The 23,073-nt window shown below is 40.8% G+C and overlaps 1 protein-coding gene across 8 annotated transcripts in view; it reads right to left on the bottom strand.

Annotated features, from left to right (window-relative positions):
- Positions 1 to 23,073, bottom strand: part of mef2d (myocyte enhancer factor 2d) — a 275,105-nt gene that overhangs the window by 38,792 nt on the left and 213,240 nt on the right. For 7 of the 8 annotated variants that reach the window (XM_079561919.1, XM_079561923.1, XM_079561921.1 and 4 more), the window contains exons 6-7: positions 16,857 to 17,073; positions 9,545 to 9,601 (exon numbers count right to left, since the gene is read on the bottom strand). In XM_079561919.1, the coding sequence (XP_079418045.1) occupies positions 9,545 to 9,601; positions 16,857 to 17,073 (274 nt within the window). The remainder of the gene's footprint in view (positions 1 to 9,544; positions 9,602 to 16,856; positions 17,074 to 23,073) is intronic. The other variant, XM_079561925.1, reaches the window with a different exon arrangement.

Raw genomic sequence — 23,073 nt, forward strand, 5'->3', positions numbered from 1 at the left:
CAATGTCCTAATGCGTAGAATGAGCTCAGACCTATTCACCACAACTGCCTCTACAATCCTTTCAAAAGGTGTTAATTCGGGTCCAAATCGCCGTCATGCACAAGCTTAATATAGAAGCTGCAGTTACACAAATGACCTGAGGTGGCAGTAGTGAGTATAAAATGGCTAACTTGCATCTAGCCCCTTTAAAGTTTTTATGTAAAAAAACTTCACTTTTCATCTCGGTGTCTCCAATGATGCTTCAGGATCAATTTGATTGCAGGTTTTTAAGGATTTCAGGTCGGTTTTCAGAATGGAATGTAACCATGGATACGGTTCAACCAGCAGTGAAAATCTAAAAACAATTGATCTTGGAGCGTCCTACAGACCAGCGGGATGGTAAGTAAAGGGGCTAGGCTTCTCTAAACGAGCTATCAGACAGCTACAGTACATCCAGAATGCTGCTGCTCGAGTCCTGACAAGAACCAGGAAATATGACCATATTAGTCCAGTGCTCCGGTCTCTGCACTGGCTTCCTGTCACTCAGAGAATAGACTTTAAAACAGCTCTGCTTGTCTACAAGTCTTTTCATGGTTTAGCTCCAAAGTACATCTCTGACATGTTACAGCCGTATGAACCATCTCGGGCCCTGAGAACTTCAGGGAGGGGCCTCCTGGTGGTTCCCAGAGTCAATAATAAACACGGTGAGGCTGCGTTTCAGTTTCATGCAGCTAAAATCTGGAACAGTCTTCATGAGGATGTGAGACAGGCCTCAACTCTGACAATGTTCAAATCCAGGCTGAAAACAGTTCTTTTTACCAATGCATATGACTGAAAGGTGAAGTAAACATCAAAGATGCTTTGCCACGAGCTACAACTGCGTATTTTATCTGCACTCTCGCCTTTTACTGTAATTGATTAATTTTATGTTGATGTTTTTATTGATTCTATTTGTTTTCAACTGTGAAGCACTTTGAATTGCCTTGTGTATGAATTGTGCTCTACAAATAAACTTGCCTTGCCTTGCCTAGGCTAACCACCCAAGCATTCGCTGGGTCACTGAAAGGTCAAGTACGTATTAATGTAAAACTTTTTTTCACATAAAAAGTTGCATCGTGCACCTTTAAAATTACCCCTCGCTCATTCATCATTACAAACTGTGTGTATTATTAGTGGCACAAATCTGAAAAAACATAAATGAGATTGCGCTGAGGCCTTTTAGCGTTTATGAGAAACAAAAATCTGAACTGCACTGGCTTTTCGCACCACTTTTATACTTTCTATAAACCGGGCCCTAAATGTCCTACATGACTGTGGGCTCTTTTCATAATTAGCCTTCAAGTACTTGTAGGCCCGTGTTTGCTCTTACAGTTTCATATGAAGTCACGCTGACTGAGCAGTCTCCAGTTCAGCTGGACCGGACGGGCATCAGCTCCGTTTGTGCTGGTTTCCACAACAAAAAGAAAAGGCGCAGCGCTTTATGAACTACTTTTTTTGTTCTGTAAAAAAAAACTGGTTGAAATTCAGCTCCGCCTCGTTTATTCTTGCAAAATAACTCACATGTACATTGTTATTGTTGATGCGCTCGTATGGATTTCCCTCGGCACTAAATATAGCTCCAAAACAGTCCGGCGGGGCAGCGCTTCGGTGGTATATCCTGTAATACTGCACGGGTAACCTCGGACGCAAATCTGAGGCAAGTTAAACATAGACGAGCTATTTTATGCCACAGATATGAATAGGAAGTGAGTGGGCTGTAAAGGGAATCCCGTTTTTATTTTGGAAGTGGTCAGTAAGCGCGGCGCACCCAGAAATGACAATTAAATGAGTAAAAAAATTGCTTAAGTTAAGGAATTTGAGTAGGTTTGGACTCTGTTTGGCGAAGGAACAAGAACGGCTGTGTTTTTCAGAAGCAAACCTCGTGATATTGCGGTTAAAAGTGAAAAAAAGAGAGCTCCTTCTGCAAAATACGGGACATTTAAAGTCGGATATCTTTTCGTCCCCTGCTCTGGCCAGTGAAAACGAGTGCGTACGGCGTTTCTGATTGCAGGGCCGGGTGTGGGAATGGCAGGAATGCGGCGTGACGTCAATGGTGACATTCCGTATCCCGAGTCCCAGGACAACAGCTGAGAACGGGGAGGGAGGCCACCGGGAGCCGAGGGGAGGGGGGGAGGACAGACAGAACAGTACGGAGGATAAGCCCAGACAAATATAGGGGACGAGAGGAGGATAAGGTGGTGGGGGTTGTTGGCCAGAGGAACAGGGCTTGAATGAGAGTGATGTGGATGACAAACGAGACGCCACTCCCTGTAAATAGTACAGCGGTTCTCAAATTGTGGAGCGAGTGCCTCTTCTTTTAGATATTTACTTACTGAACTACGATTTATTTAGTACTTCACTGACGGCGGTACAACCAAATACTAGAAAGTGTGACCTTTTTGGTTTGCGAGTTTGTATTTGTCAACTTTATTGACGTTTCCGAGTGTGTCCGAGTCTAGACTTGGTGTAGGTCCTTTATAGACTTCGGTTTAAATCTGGAGGCTCTTGTAAAGGTGAATATTGCTTTTCAAAGTTCTCCCAGATCTCAAACCAGAAGCTTTTACTTCAGAAGTTCCCGTGATGAACTGAGCTGAAAAGTTTGGTGATCTCTATCCTCGTAAGGTTTGCAAAGGGGCGGAAAATTCCTGATAAATTTTGCGGAAACTTGCCATGGGAACTTTAGCTCGGAAATTTGTGGATTTTCAAAAAGGAAAAACTGTCAAAATGCTTAAATAAACATGATTTTTTTTGTTGATAAAAGAAGAATTACCCACTCATTATGTTTCTGAACCATAAAACATGCATTTGAGTGATGTCACACCCCCTACCCATACTGGATAAGTTGAATCCATTGTGTGAGGACCATCGTCAGGTCAAAACATGTCATAACTTCCCTAAACCTACATTTTGCTTAAAGGGATGTTTCAGGATTTTTGACATAGGGTCTCATTTCCTAGTTATCCAGAGTGTTGCTGATTTCTGGAGATATTTTTTTTTGTAATTCATGCAGTTCTTATATTTGAACAGTTACGTGGCGCTAGGCTAGTGCTAGGCTAGTGCATTTCTATGGTATCAGCTAGCCTGCATTAAAAACAGTGTGACCCGCTCCACAGAGCACCTGAGGCAAATCACTTATAACACCAGACTAACCATATAAATGTCTGTGTCCATAGAATAATATTTGGAATATAACTGACCTTGCATCACATGAATGATCGCATTTTGAGGGACTATTTTCTAGCAGATCACTCCGCCGCTGCGTAGCTTATACAACCACGAAGCTGATGCTGCTCAAATATAAGTTATTTTAAATGCAAAATGGTTACAATATTGACACAGATTTATATGGTTAGTCTGGTGTTATAAGAGATTTGCCTCAGTTGCACTGTGGAGTGTGTCAGACTGTTTTTAATGCAGGCTAGCTGATATCGTAGAAATGCGCCTTGCACTAGCCTTGCACTTTGAGCGCTTTGAGTGCCTACTGTAGGTGGAAAAGCACTATATAAGTTGAGACCATTTACCATTTACCACTAGCTTAGCGCCACGAATCTCTTCAAACATAAGAACTGCATGAATTACAAAAAAAAACATCTCTAGGAAACTTGGCCCTATGTCAAAAATCCTGAAATATCCCTTTAATACTCTCCGTAATAAGTGGTGGGGCAAACGGCAAACCTGTCTCTAACTCAGATCATTACTGCATGAGCCCCTCTCCCCCCATTAAGGGCATGTATGACTTTCTCACCCACAAAACCGTCAGACTCAACAGGGAACCTACACACCCATCCCACAGTCTCTTCAAGGTAATGCCTTCAGGGAGGAGACTGCGGAATCTACGGGCCAGTTCCAGTCGACTGAAGAACAGTTCCATACACCAGGTTATCAGGAAGCTGAACTCCCTCCCATCCCTGCCTCTTTGAATTTAGAATTGAACGAGGAGTGGGCGGGGCCTGTGTCTGAAACAGAGCTGCATTTAACAGAACAAACATAAACTATAGACTTTTAAAACAATAACATAATTGTAAAACTACACACCCTTGATGAATATACACAAGATAGAAACAAGGCAAGGCAACTTTATTTATACCGCGCATTTCGAGCACAAGGCAACTCAGTGAGCCTAGAAACAAACACAGAATGAGTCTGTTCTATTTCCAAAAGCTCTTCTTTCTACCAGTCACAACCTAAAACACCTAAAACACTGTCCTCTTCAAACCCTGGGGTCAGTCACATACTAGATGATGATTTCTTTTCATCTCCGCTGTGATAGATAGTCAAATGTATTTTCCCGTTAATTCCCAATTCTTCGGAAAATTCACAACATCGAAAATGCAACCCTAATCCTGGTTATGGGGTAAATGACCGTAAACCTCTCAAACAAACGATGAAGCTCGTACTGTACGACAAAACACATCGTAGCACATTCATTTAAACAGTTTATCGTTATATGTGAGCGAGAGGTGGGCCGATCTATAATAAAGAAACAAAGCTGGGATAAGTAAGAGTAATAAAGTCTGTGTAACCAGATTCTCTCTTAGGTTTTCCCTGAGAGTCCATCACCGGGGGGAGGTAAAGCAAACGCGCGAGAAGATGAAGAGCGGCGCGCGGCGACGGCTGGGAGATATGAGCGCCGTAAATCAGGAGACTGTGGACCAGTGCCAGTGCGCAGAGCGAGAGAAGAGAGCGCACGGGAAACAAAAAGAGAGAGGAGAGAGAGAAAGAGGTGGGTCATCTGATCTGATGAAAGTCCAGCAGGACGCCGCCACAGGGATGTACGAGGGAGTGAGGATCCTGTTACAGCGGCGGTGCGGAGCGAGACGCAACATCCATCAAAGCAACAGCACAAGACACAGCAAACCTCCGGAGGAAAACAACCAGGGCCTTCTGGAGCAACTTCAGATCGTTTCCAGTCAATATTCACAAAAATCACTCCTGGAGCTGTGTTTGGAGCTACTAGCACAGCTTTGAGTAATCTTTGAATCTTCCCCAGATGCTATTCTTAGCACCTAATCTTTCCACCGTGGAGTAAAAGCAGTCGCCATGGCTTTAACACAGCCACACCGTTTTTTTTTCTCATCATTGAAACAGCTATGTAGCAAAAGGAAAGCAAGAGGTGGAGCTTAGAGTTAGTTTGTTTGAAAACCCAGGAAATGAAGCTACCGGATACTAGGGCTGAACGATATGGACAAACATTCATATGTCGATATTCATGCCAGATATCTCTATGTCGATACGATACGATATATAACTACGGGTTCGGTGAAAACCAAGCATTTTTTCAGAAAAATAGAAACATAATAAAAAAGAGTGCGGTTTTATTGATGAAAATCTATATCGTTTATACCTTGCTTTTTCGGTTTTTATGTTTTGAATGTTCATATCTTGATAGCAACACGATAACGATATATCGTGGCTTTTTGATATTAATATCTTTAATGCTCATATCTTGATATCGACATGAAAACAATATATCTTTCAGCACTACCGGATATTTTGTTTCAGCTGTTTGAGATCTAACCAACAAAGCATACGTCTGTGATAAAGATGTGTTTGAGATTATTACCAAAAAACAATAAAAGTATTTAGAAAAAAATACAAAGTAAATCAGAACATGCCCCTCCTAGAACCGCCACCTTAACGTGGTGGAGGGGTTTGAGTGCCCGAATGATCCTGGGAGCTCTGTTGTCGGGGGCTTGGTGCCCCTGGTAGGGTCTTCCAGGGCAAACAGGTCCTCGGTGACGGGTCAGACAAAGAGCGGGTCAGAAGCCCCTTATGAGAGACCAACAGGCCTGAGAATCGTGAGGCCGTCCTCCCGTGAACCCACCACCTGCAGGAGGAGCCAGCTCCAACAGCTGCCCCCACGACCCGGAAACGGAAATGTGGAAGAAAATGGATGGATGGATGAAATCAGATCATACATAATATAAAAGACAGTATTTGAGTATTAGAAACATTACACAAAAAACCCAAACCCCATAGCTTTGTTGCTAGGAATATTGGATAATGTATTTTTAATGACAGTTTTTCTCGATTAATAATTTACAACGTTTTCACAAGTTTTCCGAGAATATTTCAAACGCAGTCGTAAAAGGCATTTGTGTGTGTCGATTTTACCCAGAGAAGTCTATTACGAAGACGCTGAGTTGCAAATAAATGAAAACCGTCTCCACCAGACAAAAAGGTCATGAAGGCTTTCTATTTAACACCGAGCAGACAGTTTAATGAAAGAAAAACATCTTCAATCACACCTAGCATTGTTTTGATGAGGCTGGGCACATCTCCAAAGATAATAGTCTGCCTTTATCGGGTCAACAGGAACTTTCTCTGGAGATGTGTGGCGTATGATAGGGCTTATGCATGGCGCTCTGGCCTGCGTCAAAGTCACCTCTGAGGAGGAGCCCGTGCCAACAGGGACAGTTGGATACAGGAGAGGGGGTGAGGCGGTGAGGGGTGAGTTAATGTCAGGGCGGGGCGGCAGGCTGAGGGCAGACGAGGGGGAACAGCTGAGAGGGACAGCATGGACACACACACACACACACACACACACACACATACACATACACGCACACACACACACACACACACACACACACGTACACACACAGTACAGGTCTTGTGTCGCAAACATGGAAATGAATCCCTTCGCTGTGTCTTCAAACGGCAGCTGACAGTAAACATCCCTGGACACGTGTTAGATTTAGCTTTAAAGCACAAGTACTACTAAAATAATGTCCACGTATGGAAAAGATGCTGCTTAGAGGACTATGTTGGTCAGGCTTACGATTGGACTCGGAGTGCCCTCGGCAGATGGGCATGGGAGAGGGACAAAGACAATACAGGCTTTTGTTTTCAGCTAATAGCGTGCTAGCAAATCAATGGATGAACACACTTTGAATGCAGAACTGCTCAGAACGGGTCCGGTAATAATGAAAATCAGATCAGGATTTTATCTTATCTTAAAACTGAAAATATCTCATGCTGGTCCAATTTATTAAATACATCCAAACTGGATTAGATTTCACGTTATAAACTACAGTGCTACAATGAACATGTGTTGATGTACTATGTGTTGCAGAAAGTTCATTACATAATTATATGTACTATGTGAATTGTTCGATGTATTGTACATAGCCATATGTATACTGCTATTTCTGTGGATGTCTTTGATGGAGGAAATTAGCACCTTGTATTGCTCAACTATACATTTTGCTTCACTTATATATGTCAACCTGGACAGGGTTTTATTTTTTTCTGTTTTATTTTCTGTTTTATTTATTTTTTTGTCTTTTTTTAAATTTATTTGTCTATTTTTTTTATTTTTGGGGGACTGCTTTTTACGCAGTTTTGAGCCTCTCTGCCCATCATAAGGGAAATGGGGATGTGGGTAAAAAAGAAAGGGCTATAAAATGAAAGTGTAACACATGCAAAAAAGTGCAAAATGCCAATGTAATGTAACACTTCAATAAAAAGAATTGATCACAAAAAAAAAAAGGATTTTATCTTATTATCATTAGAGACTCAACGATTCCACTTTTTTAAAACTTCCGATAACAATACTTGGGGATTGAGTATCTACTGATCCAACCAATACTAAGAGACACTTTTCAGTGGCTTTCTCTGAATGAAAAAGCAAATGGTCCTCTTTGCAATCAATTTTCTCTTATTAAACTGTAATGGGAACACATTCTGCTGTAATGGGACTCTTGTGCACTAAACATCATTGACATCATCACACAGGCTTTTAAGTTACATTAATATAAACAACAAAGTGACCTGATCTTACATCAGTCAACAGATTTTCATAAACCAAATGAAAAACATGGAGACCTTCAACTGTGGCTGATATTATTTCGTTACTTATGTCACCCACAGTTTCAGTCTCAATCTTGTTTAGTTGATGCTAGCATTAGCATTCTGCTGCTAGCTGCGGTATTTTACACAATGATCAAAATGATGTTTTGTGGAGTTATGTTTTCAGCGAGGTAAAGGGTCAAGGGCTTCAAAAGGAGATACTGTACTGCCCATATTCACTGAGATTAAGCTGGTGAAAGTTATGTCTTTAAAATGCTGACAGCTAAAACAAGTACCAATTCAGCATCGGATATTTAGAAGCTATGCCCGATCATGCACGTTTTGTAAGATCGGCTCTGAAATCCGCTACAAGATCAGACCGGTGCATCCCCACTTATTACACAACGAAATACATAAGCTCCAAAATGGCGTACTATTGGCTCAGAGGACATGACCTCAGTAAACGAACGAAGGGAAGTACACCTCCACAGATGTTTTTGACAAAGGAACGTTACAACATGGTGACCAGCATGATATGTCCCTTTAAATTCAACTTCCTCCCTGTTTGAGAATGCAAAGAAAAATGGTCTCCTTTATACACCGTCTGAGAAAACATCCTAGCGTCTCATTGCTCTCAATCGCACACACAGAGCTTCCAGAGCGCGGCAGTGATACTTTGGTGTCCATCTCCATTTTCACCTCAGTGTCCTCTCCCCCGGCCTAAAAGCATTTCTGTTGTGAGGAGCGCTTTAGAGGCTGCGGCCCTCAGCTGTCGCCGATCAACAGGTGCTTTCAGACGCCCCCTTCCCCCAGTTTATCTCTCTCTCTGCACTGGTTTACATGTGACTGTGACACACACGTCGCTTCTACTGCTACACTATATCACACTTCGCCGTTTCTAAAACTTGTCGTACTATGAAATGCCGGTGACGCAGCGGAGCTATATTTACCAGAGAAGCACGAAAACAAAAATAACATTTGAAGTCAGGGACAAAAAAAAAGTTGAGCGACTTATCCGGAGTAAAAATAGCATTTACAAACTTAGCATGTAGCCTGTAGTGCTACAAATGCTAACAGAAACGTCCATGTAATGCGCCACAAGCTAATGTTCTCTATTGTGGCAGTTGATTACCGTTTACAAAGTTGTCGCGGGTTCATCCATGCGCTATGTGGCTAACTCTAAATTGTTTTCCATTTATAATCTACAGACATAACTCATTGCTCGTTACGTAGCAACCGAGACCGCAGTCTGTTTTCAATCATTTTCCCATCTCTTCTCGCATGTCTCCTGCTTAGAGCTGCAACCAGCCATTGTCAATTCAATTCAAACGTTATTGAGGCCACAGAGCGCCTGGTCCATAGTTGAGGGAATATTAAAACTTAAAATAATGATATTAATATAGCATACAAGCTTGTTTTGCTTATCAATGTAGCAGTAATTAACTAGCTCTTCTCTTTTCTACTTGGTCTGTTTCGGACAGACTTCTCATCGAGTGTTAGTGTTTAGGGAGACGGACAAGGAAGCTGTTTTGGAAAGTCAAATTCAAAAGTCTCGGACAAGTCCCAAGTCACTCGAGGTTGACTTGGACTCAAAAAGTGAGGATACAACCTCTCTGCTCCACCCAATACCCCCGAAGCAGCAGAATCACCAAACTCTCTCAACATCATCTATGAAGTCGCTTCAGCTTCAAACTTTATTCTTAAATCAAAGTGAAATGAAGAAGCGTTTACTTACGGACTGGACTGGGACAGGCTCCGTTTGAGTTGCCCAGATCTCCCCCCAGCAGTGCACCTGCAAACACACGGAAGCACCGTAAAAAAATCCGGAATTAAGAAATATTCTCGACAGGCACTCGAGTTTGCAGCGGCACTCGAGAAATTAAATCAAGTGCATGATTAAAGAGGTGCCACAGCCACTTCACAGTGTTAAGAGCAAACTTTAATTCGGCTTCATTAAAAAGGTGCTTTAGAGCTTCGGTAAATTGCATGGCTTCAAGAACGAAATCGTATTTTAAATAAAGGTTAATTTCGTTCTCAGTGCATGTGGTTTAGGGATCGGCCTTAAGATGGGTGCACACTGGGCAGCTCAAAGATCAGAATTGGAACCGTTGTATGACTAAAGACGAGCTTATTATTATATTTTGCTGCGACAGATATAAAAGAGCTTTAGCGTTGAATACCGCAATAAGCTTCTGCGATGCCAAATGATCCAGTCTCGCATTCATTTTTCACCCAGGTCTTGTATTGATGATGGGAGAGTGTGACCACACATTGGTTCAAATGTCTCAAATTGAACTGTTTTGACACATAAAGATTATTGCACTTGCTCTGAAATGTTTCTGACTCGATTTGACACACTTTGTTTTCATTTCAGGTTGATTCACCTGCCGATTAGGTAAGAAAATTGCTCATGTCCTATCGGAAGTTATACTTTCTTTTTTCAGTCTGACATCAAACAAGCAAAGTATTCTGGTCCGTTCAGGAGAGTCTTAATGAGTGAAAACCGCACAAAAACTGAAGTCATTTAAACCGACACTTGATATTTGGACTTTTGGGGTCCGATATTTTCCCGCCTGAACGGATCCCATTTTCTCCAGTTTGGCTTTACCCTAATCAAAAAGCTTATTGGGAAAAAACACCAAAATGGCCACAAAAAATGAGAAGAAAACAAAAATGTGACAAAAATTCAACAAAAATGTGACAAAAATTCAACAAAAATGTGACAAAAATTCAACAAAAATGTGACAAAAATTCAACAAAAATGTGACAAAAATTCAACAAAAATGTGACAAAAATTAAGAAAAAAAAATTGACAAAAATTCAACAAAAATGTGACAAAAATTCAACAAAAATGTGACAAAAATTCAACTAAAATGTGACAAAAACTCAACAGAAATGTGACAAAAATTAAGAAAAAAAAATTGACAAAAATTCAACAAAAATGTGACAAAAATTAAGAAAAAAAAATTGACAAAAATTCAACAAAAAGTGACAAAAAGCTCAACCAAAAAGTGACAAAAATGTGACAAAAAAAAATACAAAAGGTGACTCAACACAGCAACAATGCGAAGAAAAAGATCAGTTTTGTGGGTCTTAGCTTTTTAATGAGGTGTTACATATATAATAGCCAAAGAGGACAGAATGCATTTGGTTTAGGCGGGTGGTTAGAGGTTAAGTAATTTAATTTGAAGTTAGATTTTTTCTATCTCTCATATAGCCTTTAGTTAACCTCTTACCTTAAAAGGGACAATACGGAGTTTAAAATTGTTACAATTAAGTATTTTCCTCCCCCTACATGTTCCTCAATGTCCTAATGTGTAGAATGAGCTCAGACCTGTTCACCACAACTGCCTCTAAAATCCTGCACTGTCACTCAAAACGGTGTTACTTCAGGTCTGAAGTGCCGTCATGCACGAGCTTAATATAGAAGCTGCAGTTACACGTATGACCTGAGGTGGCAGTAGTGTGTATAAAATGGCCAACTTGCATCTAGTCCCTTTAACCGAGCGCATTGTCTCCAGTTCGGCTTTACCCAAATCTAAAAGCTTCTTGACTGAAGAGCGACAGTGTAATGCCTCATTGTAAGAAAAGTGATTGTAACTTTTTTGTTGCGTTGTTGTCGCGGTTTTGTCGCATGTTTTTGTTGTGTTTTCATTCTCGCTTTCGCTATTTTGGCGCTGTTTTCAAGAAGCTTTGAAATTTGGGTAATGCCAAACTGGGGAAAGTGTCTGGTGGGGGTTGAGAGTTAATCATTTATTATTACTATAGTAAAGGCTTATATATCATAGAAAAAGATCTAGTAAAGTTCAACCGATATGCACCAAACCAATTTTTTTTAAATGTCTGGTCTCTAATTCAGTGTATGCTTCTTCTAAACGTGTCAGTGTTGAACAGTGACAGCAGGGGGCGCTGTATGAGGGGAATAGGGCTGAATCATTCAGGCCATTCATGTTTAGTAGGTACTTAAGAAGGAGCTTGTCAAAAATCAGCAGATTCTAAAATAAAACTGGGTTTAAACAAGTCTCTTATGATTCAAAATTAAAAGCAATAATAAAATGCATAAAATAGGTGTACAAACTAGTTTCCCCCTGAGGTCTAGGATGTTGTGGGAGGACTTATTGCCAATATTGTAAAAAAAACACATTGCCCTTGCACACTGTGTGAAGCCTTCTCCAGCACATCCCAAAGATTCTCAATCCAGGTCTTAATCTGGACTCTTTTTGCGACCAATCCATCTCATGTTCACTGAACCCCTCTTTCGCCCGATGAACCCTGGCTTTGTCATCTTGTTCCATCAGGGAAGAAGAAATCCATTGAACTTGGTAATTCAGGATGTTCAGGTTCAGCTGAGCTCATTCTTTGCTGAACATTGACCTGACCAACTGCAGCGAACCCCAGAAATCTATCAAAACAAGAAGTGCTGTGGCTTTACACGCTTTAACACTTTCCCAGACTTCACTGCCGTCATCTTTTCCATTCGCAGATTCTAACCGACAGTTTATCAGCAAAGTAATCATCGCATCTCAAACATCAGCCCAGCGTTTCTTCGCAATAACTTTAATGAGAAACACAGCAGAGTCTTTTTACACATCAATCGCATTAGCTTAGCACTGGCTGTTCCTCCACTGTTTGTTCCAGCAGCACATGACATTTCACTGCGCTCCTCCAGCCCACTGCGTCACCGCCGAGGAGCAGTGCTCTGCACTTCATGGTAACGCACACAAAAATACTCTTTTCCTTTCGCAAGGATACTGTTATTGCTCCAAGTCCCCTTTCGTCTGGCAGTCTCTCCACTTTGAGAGCTACAGGTTTGTTCATGTTGTTCGTATCGCAGCATTGTTAGAGTGAAGCCGAGATTGTGGAGGAGGACGGAAAGGAGTGCATCATACTCGGCTGTGCTTAGTTGATTTACTTTACAATGTGGAAAACTACTGAAGAGATGCACAAGCTCTAGAAAAAAGAAGGGGATAGTCTTTCAATGCCGTGGAAAAAAGACTTACAAAACTGGGAGTCCAGTGGTCTTATTTCAACCTTGCAACATTTTCAAAGGGAAGTTAATTCAAGGTTTTGCATTAAAGAGTCTGGATTTGACAGTGTCTTAGGTTTATAACACACCGCACAGTTGGCCACAAGCAGCACCCACATGGTAGAGGATACCACTAATGAAAAACAACGTATGTGTCCGGATGTGTTTTAATGTGTTTTCTGAATCTGGATTTTGATTTTAATCACTTGCCATCCCATTTTCATCCAAAAACTCGTCAGCCAGTGGTGTTTTCATCAACGATGGCGACGATAATGTGACAGGCATAAAATCACAGAGCGTTGTAGCATCAACCTTACCATTTTCCAATTTTTATTGCAAACGTTGACATCAAGAAAGGTGCATGTTAAACATTGACCTATGAAATAATGTACGCTGAACTGACGTTAAAAATAATCTAATATGGCATTTACTTCGACTTAACAAATGAATGAGGTAAGTCACTATAGGTAGTGTAGATGCAGGTGGTGTTGTTAACAATTTACACTATATTGCTAAAACTAGGCTTTTGCCATAGTTAATATTTGTTTTAATGTAGCATGTTATTTGCATAGATAGAATGAAGTGCAAAAATAAAAATAAATAAAAATAAAAGTTACTATAATTATTTGCAGTTATATGTGTTTCACGTTTGACATCGCCGTGTTTGGCCAACGACCCACTGCCACGTTTTCATTTTGGCCCTCGGAGACAAAAAATTTGGGCACCTCTGACCTAGATGATTTTTTATTCTTTTACTGAAACTGACTAAAACCAGACCAAAACCTTTTGAGTTTGAATCGACTGAAACGGGACTAAAACTATATACTATAATCAGATGTAGAAATGACTAGAATAAGACTAAAACAACAGTCTTCACCCTTACTCTACTCAACTCCGCCTCTTCCAGAACGAAAGAAACACTCAGTATTTACGTGAAAGCGTGGTACCTTGGAGAGGCGTGTTATGAAAGCCGCTCTAATGCATTTGTCGCGTGTTACATCACCTGATCTCGACATACAACGCGATTACGCTTCTCGGAACGAGGCTTGATAACTAACCTCGTCTGAGAAGCAAAAAACGGGCCACAAATCCTTTTAGCGGGAGAGTGACGGATTGTTTGGAAGCTTCGAAACAGCGGCGCGCACATATGAAGTGAACCCGCGTCCAAATAATCCAGCGTTTCTGACATTATACAGCGGCGCGCGGTTGCCAGCGTGTCATTTTGGAACTGTAAAGGTATTTGTTTTTGCGGCGGCTTCATAAACCGGGGCTGTTTGGAGAAAATAAAGTCTATCACACCTCCAGGAGTGTGGCTCGCGGTTCTTTAAAGGAACCGGGTCGCCATGACAACTGCTTTCACGGAAGGGGGGGCGCAAATTAAGTTAGAGCTCGACAGAGTAATCAACACACGCAAATTACATGACAAACAATCACGGAGATGGAAGGAGAGTGTAACAAGTGCTGTACGTCCACGGTCTGTGTGCGCCAGGATAAAGGAGGAAAAATGAGGCTTGTTTGTTGGAGAGTTCATTAAGTTTCAAGTTTCATAGGGGCTGCATTATGCTGAACTGACTTTATGTAGCTTTTACAATGTTGTATCCGCATTTAGACCGTCTCCCTCGTCCGCTCTCAATGTGTGTGCTCCTTACGGCCCCTCAGCACCTTGTAATCTGTAAACTTTGTTAGTATTTCTGAAGCTCATGTGTCATCAGTGGATTCGGTCTGATTTCAGCGCTAACATTAACTGCTCTGAACCTTTTTTCCTTGAAGCCTCCCCTGCACATGCTGGAACCCTTCAGTCCATAAAAATAATGGCCAATAACTGTTTAAATACAACAATGAACAGAACCTGGTCTGTTTCTGCACTAGTCCTTTCTCTTATGATCATCTGATCAGACAAAGCTCGAGGCTCGCCTTAGACTGAGTCACTTCTTCTTTGTTGTTCCAAATGAAACAACAGTGAAAAATAAGGCACAAAGTGCTCAGGAAGTCAATACCATGAAGTTATTTTTTTGTCCTTTGTCCTTTACAAAGGCTTGTTTGAGCCAATACGTGTGGAAGAAACTAGTAATATGTTTTAAAGATTTTAACCAGCACCATAAAGGCTTTATAGAAAATGTAAATAGAGGATAATGATGTGGGAGGAATACCTTGGTTTTTCGTTCATCTCTTAAGTCCACTGATGTTGTTGGATTCAATAACATTTGGAGCATTGGATTATTTCATATTTACTTTTAGTCTTTCACAAGTTACAAAATGATTCAGAAGTCACTGGATGAACAATGCCACTACACAAGTGCTTTCTTCAAAAAACTTTCAAGGTTGTCTGTCAAAATATAATTATTACATACTGTATATATATACTGTACACATCCTCCCATCCATCCACCCACTCGAGAAAAAAAAAGGTTGCTGCAATAGAAAGGTCACACGCTCTAGTATTTGGTAGGAGCACCTATAGCTTTCATTACATTCGCTGTGACACTGACTACGTTCACATGCCGTAGATATTTCGGGTAAGTTCAATATTCCATTTTCTGAAACATTTGAACCACTGTTTACATGCGTGAGCAGACACGTTACGTGGTTATTGTAATCAACTGCACGGACGTCTCGGTGCACAGAGAGCATCATGAGCGTCGCCATCTTGGTGCTTTCAGTATATTCATGTCTTTCACTGCACTAGTAAAGCAGAGCTCCAGACGAACACGCTGTGTTGGTTGTGTCGAAACGCCCGAGTACTTAGGACATAACTTTAGAAATGTTTCAGATCTTCCTACAAACAAGATTCCCTGCCAGTATTTATTATTTATATATCTTTTGCTCAGTTCATTTTCCATAGTCATACATGTTATATAATTATAAATAAGAGTCTCATATGTCCGACCCAATAAATAATAAACAATAATAATTGTTTTCACCTCACACAGCTCTAAAGGAGCAGTGTGTTATCAGAGCGGTTCAAAATGTGGCTTCTTTTAAAAAGTGCAGAACTCAAGGATGAAGCATTTATTTCTATTTTACTCCTTTTCAAATAATGGTTAGTCACATGTACATCCTCATATTGTTTTAATTAGCTGATGTATTTAACTTTAGTATCAAGTTTGGCTATTTATTACGTTTCTATCATTTGTGTAATTCATAAATGTATTTATTTAATTTATGACTGATGAATAAATATTAAGTGAGGGGAAATTGATCTGAGAGTTTCCCATCTGTGATCAGCTCTGTGGCCTCACGTCGAGACCCTTTTGCTCAGAGGCAGCAGCACTGTGGATATTTGATCTGAGGATCTCTTCCTGGACAAGTACTTCCTGTCCTCAACCAACCTTAAACCAAGTGCATTTTCTCCAGTTTGGCTTTACCCAAATCTAAAAGCTTCTCGACTGGAGCTTACACCCAACAGGCCAATGTAACGCCTCATTTGAAAGCTAAGGCCTGCAAAACTGATTGTGACTTTTTTGTTGCATTGTTGCTGTGTTTTTGTCATGTTTTCGTCTCTTTTTCGTCATTTTTTTGGTCGTTTTTGTCATTTTTTCTTCATTGCTTTTTTTCCAAGCATTTTTTTGTTGCTTTTTTGTTGTGATTTCGTCATGTTATTGTTACTTTATAGTCTTGTTTTTGACACTTTTTAATTGTGTTATTGTTGATTTTCCGGCACGTTTTTGCTGCTCTTCTTTTGCTTCTTTGTCGGTTTCTTGTTGCCTTTTCATCACTTTGTAATCGTGTGTTTGTGGTTTTGTCACTCTTTTGTTGCTTTTTTTTGTGCCTTTTTTGTGGCTCTTCCTTTGTTGTATGTTCAATCTCATTTTTGTCGCTATTTAAACGCTTATTTTCAAGAAGCTTTTAGATTGAGGTGAAGCCAAACTGGTGAAAACTTGCCCGGTTCAGGTGGGGGTAAGAGGTCAAACATGAAATAAAATCCAGCACATCCCCCCAGACTCGATTACTCTCACATAGTTGTTCATCACAAACCAAAGCGTGAAGCCCGTCCCCCCCGGCGACCCCCCCCCAGTCTTACCTGCGCTGGCCGGCCGCTGTGGCAGCCCGGGCGACACCGCGTTCCTCTGCAGCGCCGACTGCTGCGGCGACAGGAGGCGCGGGTCTGTGAGGGCGGAGCTGACGAAGGAGGCGGTGGTGATGAGCGCCCCCCCGGGGTTGTTGCTGAACTGCAGGGCGTTCTGATTGGACACTGGCACGGTGACTGGCATGGAGAAGGTGGGCTGCGGCACCGTGGACTGCAGGGGGCAGAAGAGAGCGGAGGAAGAGGCGGGGTTAGAGAAACGGGGAGATCGGTGAAGGGTGTTGGGAGTCACGCGGGAAAAAAAAAAGAAAAATAGAGGAGCACAGAGTGAGGAGTTAGTGATCAGCAGCAGTGCCGTTTAAGCCTGGTACAAGCCATTCACACACGTTTTCACATGAAGGTCGACTTAAAGGACCCTCAAAGGATGTGCGCACAATGCATTTAGGGGGTTCATTTATCAAGAGATGGGCTAAATAGTGAGTACAAGCTGGAAAATGTGGGCATGTTGCTGGAAACCGCCTGCGTTACAGTTTTCAAATTTCAAATCTGTAAACGAGAGAAGGCTGCGTGAGGAAAAATTGGAACATTTGGAACATTTTTTACCTCTAACTACAAAAAAAATGTTTTGGAATGTCACTCGAACTGGTATTTACAACATGTCGGAGATGATCAGAGTGCTCCGAGTTCAGATATGAGATGAAGACAGCAATAGCGGCCCCCGGTGGACAGGTGGGGTATTATGCAAAATCAACTTTTTCAAGCTTTCCATCATGTTATTATGTCACTCCCTCATTAAAAACATGGCTGAAGTGTTGCCTTGGCACATTCACGTATTTCTGAGTAATCTGTAAAAACTCTGATGGCGGCCATTTTAGGGACAGGTTTGCCTGAGTCCTCCTAGGAACGCCCCCACCTCCTGGAGACGCCTCCGAGCTTTCGTCACCAGCCGAGTAACCGACCACTGCTCCTCAGCAGAACCCCCTCCCCACTGATGCCACAGACAGTGTGTGTTGGGGGCGTGTCTGAAAGGCTCAGAGGTTCTTAAAGAGACAGAGGCCTACTTCAAGACATTCACTACAGCCATTTTGAGAGAGCAGTTTTATACAAGGCAGTTATTCTCATTTACTGCATTTACAGACCAACAGAAGGTTTGGTCATCATTGTAGTGTGATATAGACTGGTGCTATGGGACTGAAAAAAGCAGAATACCCCCTCTTTAACAAATGCTGATTGTTATTATTATTATTTTTTTACCAAATAAAGACACGGAGAAGAGCAAAAGTAGTTCAACAGCTCATAAATACATAAAAAACGGAGAATGCTAACCATGATGCTAACATTAGCTTCATGCTAACCGCTAGCAAAGAGCAGCGGTTCCCCACCTTTTTTGCCTCGTGAACCCATTGAGCCATTTATTTTAACTCCGAGTACCCCCTGCCTTGAGAATACTGACCACATTTCTGACCATATTTTCAGAACATGGTCGACTTTACTCTCATTCTCCAGAGTTTAGAAGAATGTTGATCTCCCAAATGCAAAGATTGTTTTCTGAAAAACTTAACTCAAAATGAACTTTCCCTTTAACCTCTTAACTCCCACCTGAACCGGTCGCATTTTCTCTTCTTCTTGGGGAGAAAAAAGCGTCAAAATAGCGAGAAAAATATGAACGTAACGAGGATGTAAAATGTAAAAAATCCTCACAAAAGTGGCCAAAAAGTGATAAAAAACGGACAAAAAACTGACATAAAAGTGGCCAAAAAGTGATATAAAAGTGACAAAAAACTGACATAAAAATGACCAAAACGTGATATAAAAGTGGAATAAAAAAATGAACAAAGAAGCTACAAATAACTGACAAAAAAGTGATATAAAAGTGACAAAAAAGTGACAAAAAACGGACATAAAAATGACCAAAAAGTGATAAAAAAAACTGACAAAAAACTGACATAAAAATGACAAAAAAGTGATTAAAAAAGTGACAAAAAAGTGACATAAAAATGACCAAAAAGTGATATAAAAGTGACAAAAAATTAACAAAGAAGCTACAAATAATTGACAAAAAAGTGGCAAAGAAGATGAACCCAAAAAGTGATACTGTGAAAAAGAAGTGATTGAAAAAAGTGACGGCAACAGCGTGAGGAATAATATCCGTTTTGTGGGTCTTAGCTTTCAAATGAGGCGTTAGACTGGCCTTATAGCCACAGAGAGAATGCATTCAGTTTAGGCGGGTGGTAAGAGGTTAAATGAATGATTAAACACTGGCCTTTGCACTTCTACTGCTTGATTTACTTAAGTTGTTAGCGTGTAGTGAGGTTTACTCCAAATGAACTGCCCTTTGGGATCAGTAAAGTTTTCTGAATCTGAATTTCTGATTAATAAAAATAACTCCTCCAGGTATGTTTTTTGACGAGGCAACGACACTATAACAAATTAACGGCTCACCAACTCTCAAAGTCCCAACATTCAAGGTGATTTCGGGGACGCCAAAGCTGCGCCACTTCACATTTCATGCCGGCTTAAAAACTCCTCCTGCCGATGCGTCGCTATTACATCCAGTTACGGGTCAAATTTCCAACTATTCCAACCCTTCCCAACCCGGGCGCGCCCACACGGACAGTTCCTCACCGCCGCCGATGCAGTTTATATCCATCCATTTTTCATAAGCAGAAAATTGTCATGCATCCATAACCAGGCGGAGGTCGTTTCGGGACTTGGGGAGAGTTTATGAAGAAGAAAAAAATGTGGGTGCAAGGGCTTCGGTTTGTCCACTGATCTCAACGCGTCCGACCCATTTCACCCTGTTCCAACTCAATCAAAAAGAAGGACCTCTATATATAGAATGTGGGCCAGAGCTGGAGCGTCCTGACTGTACTCGCGCAGCCTGGGACCCAGTTTAACTCCGTAGGACAAGGGCACCTTTCTTTCTGTCCCCGATCCGCCGGCGTCCCATCAGACGACGCTTCGCAAACTTGTTTAAGGGGAGGAGGACGCTTTGAAAGAGTCGACTAATGGAAACGGGGTGAGTTGTACGAGAAATAGTTACAACAAGTACGTTCTTATAAAGGAAAGGAAGACAGATGAGGCATTCCGATATGACATATAACATAAGTTTCATCTTTGACATGTTCAAAGTAATGAAAAAGGGGGAAAAGTCCACAGCAAATGTTTGGATATTCTCGTAGCCTTTTCCAGGTAGCCAAGAGTCTAGCAATTCTGGTTTGAAGGATTTTTACCCTTTCTTCCTTACAAAGGTCTTCTTGAACTGAAAGAGATGGTTCATCCACAGATCTTCAATGACAAACTCTTGAGGTCGTCCATCGTGGCATCATCTTTATTAACTTCAGCTTTCAACAGATAGTCTTTAATTTCCTCCAGAATTTGTTGGAATTTCATTGAACAAATTGTTTGTTCTGCCCCTGAAACGCTCCCTGTACCACTTCCTGCAAAACAACCCCAAAGGATGATTGCTCCACCCCCGTGCTTAAAGGAACAGGATTCTTACCTGAGCTTAGATGAGTTGATGCGTACCTGTCTGATCTTTGTGCGTGCCCTCAGTCATGCAAAACAACCAAAGATGTTGCTAGCATTTGGCCTCTTCTAGGGCTGTTCAATTAATGGAAATTCGATTACGATTTCGATTACAACAGTAAACGATTACAAAATTAGCATAATCGCAAAAAATCGATTATATATTTTTTTTTTTCATTTTTTTTTTTTTTTATTAATTTTTTTCTACTTTTTAATTTGGGGATTTTTGTCTTTTTCTGCTGGATTTTTGTAATTTTTTTGATGGATTTTTGTCACTTTTTTGATGGATTTTTGTCTTTTTTTGATGGATTTTTGTCATTTTTTTTATGGATTTTTGTCTTTTTTTGATGGATTTTTGTCACTTTTTTGATGGATTTTTGTCACTTTTTTGATGGATTTTTGTCATTTTTTTGATGGATTTTTGTCACTTTTTTGATGGATTTTTGTCATTTTTTTTGATGGATTTTTGTCACTTTTTTGCTGTTTTTTGTCACTTTTTTGATGGATTTTTGTCACTTTTTTGATGGATTTTCGTCTTTTTTTGATGGATTTTTGTCACTTTTTTTGCTGTTTTTTTGTCACTTTTTTGATGAATTTTTGTCACTTTTTTGATGGATTGATGAAGTGATTATTATTTTTTCAATAATCGAGCAGCCCTAGCCTCTTCCAATGTATTCCTATAGCTCCAAAGGGGGGTGAAGTTGGAAGCTACCACGCTCTTCCACGGGCACAAAGACAAAGACAGGTACGTATCAACTCGTCTAAACTCTGGTAAGAACATATCACAGTATGGAAGAACTGTGTGCCCTCAGCCACGCAAAGATGACCAAAGATGTTGTTAGCATCCGGCCTCTCCTAGTATGTTCCTATAGCATATCTCAGTATGGAAAAACTGTGGCCCGTTCCTTTAACAGTTGGACAGATGTTCCTTTCTTCTCCATAACCACCTTTTCTTACTCTAAACAAACAACTACTTAAAAAAAAAGGCTATGATAGAACTTTTTTCCTCCATGTAGGCTTCTACCGTTAAGTGAAATCTGGTTTCATGTGCACAATCAGTCTTTCTCAACGTACATTTGCAGTAATTACACCTAATTAACCTGGAGTCCCCTCCGCACTCCTCTGCATGTGTAATACAGTAATGATCCGTCCTCAGACCCCGACGACAGCGCCGGGTGTTGCTAGGAGATGGCTAGCATAACCTGCACTCGCTCTCAACTCAAAGAGAAATGTTCAAATTTTTCCAGTGCACACCAACTGCGTTAAGAAAATCTACATCCCTGCCCTCACTCTGCACGAGGGGTTGATAGAGACGGGATTCGCGGCTCTTTAACGGTCGCTAAATCTCTGGGAGTGGTATGTTCAAGAGGAAACATTTATTCAAATCTCTAATTCTGAAGAAGCTAGACTGATCAATCCCGTTATCTGAGATGTCTTCACGTAGAGGCGCTTTGATACCGATCTGCAAAGTAGACGCCTCGTGCATAAGTGTGGCTGTGATATTTCAAGTATTATCATTTGAAAGTATGGAAAGGAGACTTTATCACCAGCGGGAGGAACTGAACCGGTCCAGTGGTGCTTTATGGACTTTCAAAATGCGGAGGGCACATAATCCAGGAAGATTGGAAGAGAAGTACTACTCCGGGTAGGGCTGGATACCGAAGAGGAGCTAGATGCAAGTTAGCCATTTTATACTCACTACTGCCTCCTCAGGTCATACATGTAACTGCACCTTCTATATTAACCCCTTAACTCCCACCTGAACCGAGCACATTTTCTCCAGTTTGGCTTTACCCCAGTCCAAAAGCTTCTGGAAAAAAGCTGTGAAAATAGCAACAAAACTGAGACGAAAACAATGATGGAAATGTGACAAAAAAGTGAGAAAACATTGACAAAAAAGTGACGAAAAATTTATGAAAAAGTGGCAAAAGTGTCACAAAAATGTCACAAGAAATTGACAAAAAATTGACGAAAAAATGACAAAAAATTGACCAATAAAAAAGACAAAAAAAATGACAAAATGTGACAAAAATGTGATAAAAATGTGACAAAAAATGACAAAAAAATGACAAAAATGTGACAAAAAATTATAAATGTGACAAAAAATTGACGAAAAAATGACAAAAATGTGACAAAAAAATGACAAAAATTTGACAAAATTTGACAAAAAAAATGACAAAAAAGTACAAAAATGACCCAAAACACCCAACAAAAAAATGATGGAAAAAAAAATCTGATGACGTGAGGAAAAAGATCCTCTCGGTTCAGGCGGGAGTTAACAGGTTAAGCTCGTGCATCGTGCTTTCGGACCCTAAGTAACACCTTTTTGAGTGACAGGGCAGGATTATAGAGGCATTCGTGGTGAACAGGTCTGGGCTCATTCTACATTAGGACATTGTTGGAACATGTAGGGGGAGGAAAATTTGCAATTTTAACATTTATAAACTCCGTATAGTCCCTTTAACCATACTTGGTTTTCAATACCATTACTTGAACGATACCTTTTTCGATACCTGTGCTAAAATATAGTCACTTCCTTTAAGGCTGTCCAAGGACCAACAGCATCTAAACTTGGATCTAAAGATATAAAAGAGCTGTAGAAAGTATCATAATGTCCTTTTTTACTGTTTACAGGACTGTTCGGAACACCTGAGCCTAACATCAGTGCTCTCCTAACGGCAGACAG

This window comes from Gobius niger, assembly GCF_951799975.1.
Source record: "Gobius niger genome assembly, chromosome: 8".
NCBI classification, from domain to species: domain Eukaryota; kingdom Metazoa; phylum Chordata; class Actinopteri; order Gobiiformes; family Gobiidae; genus Gobius; species Gobius niger.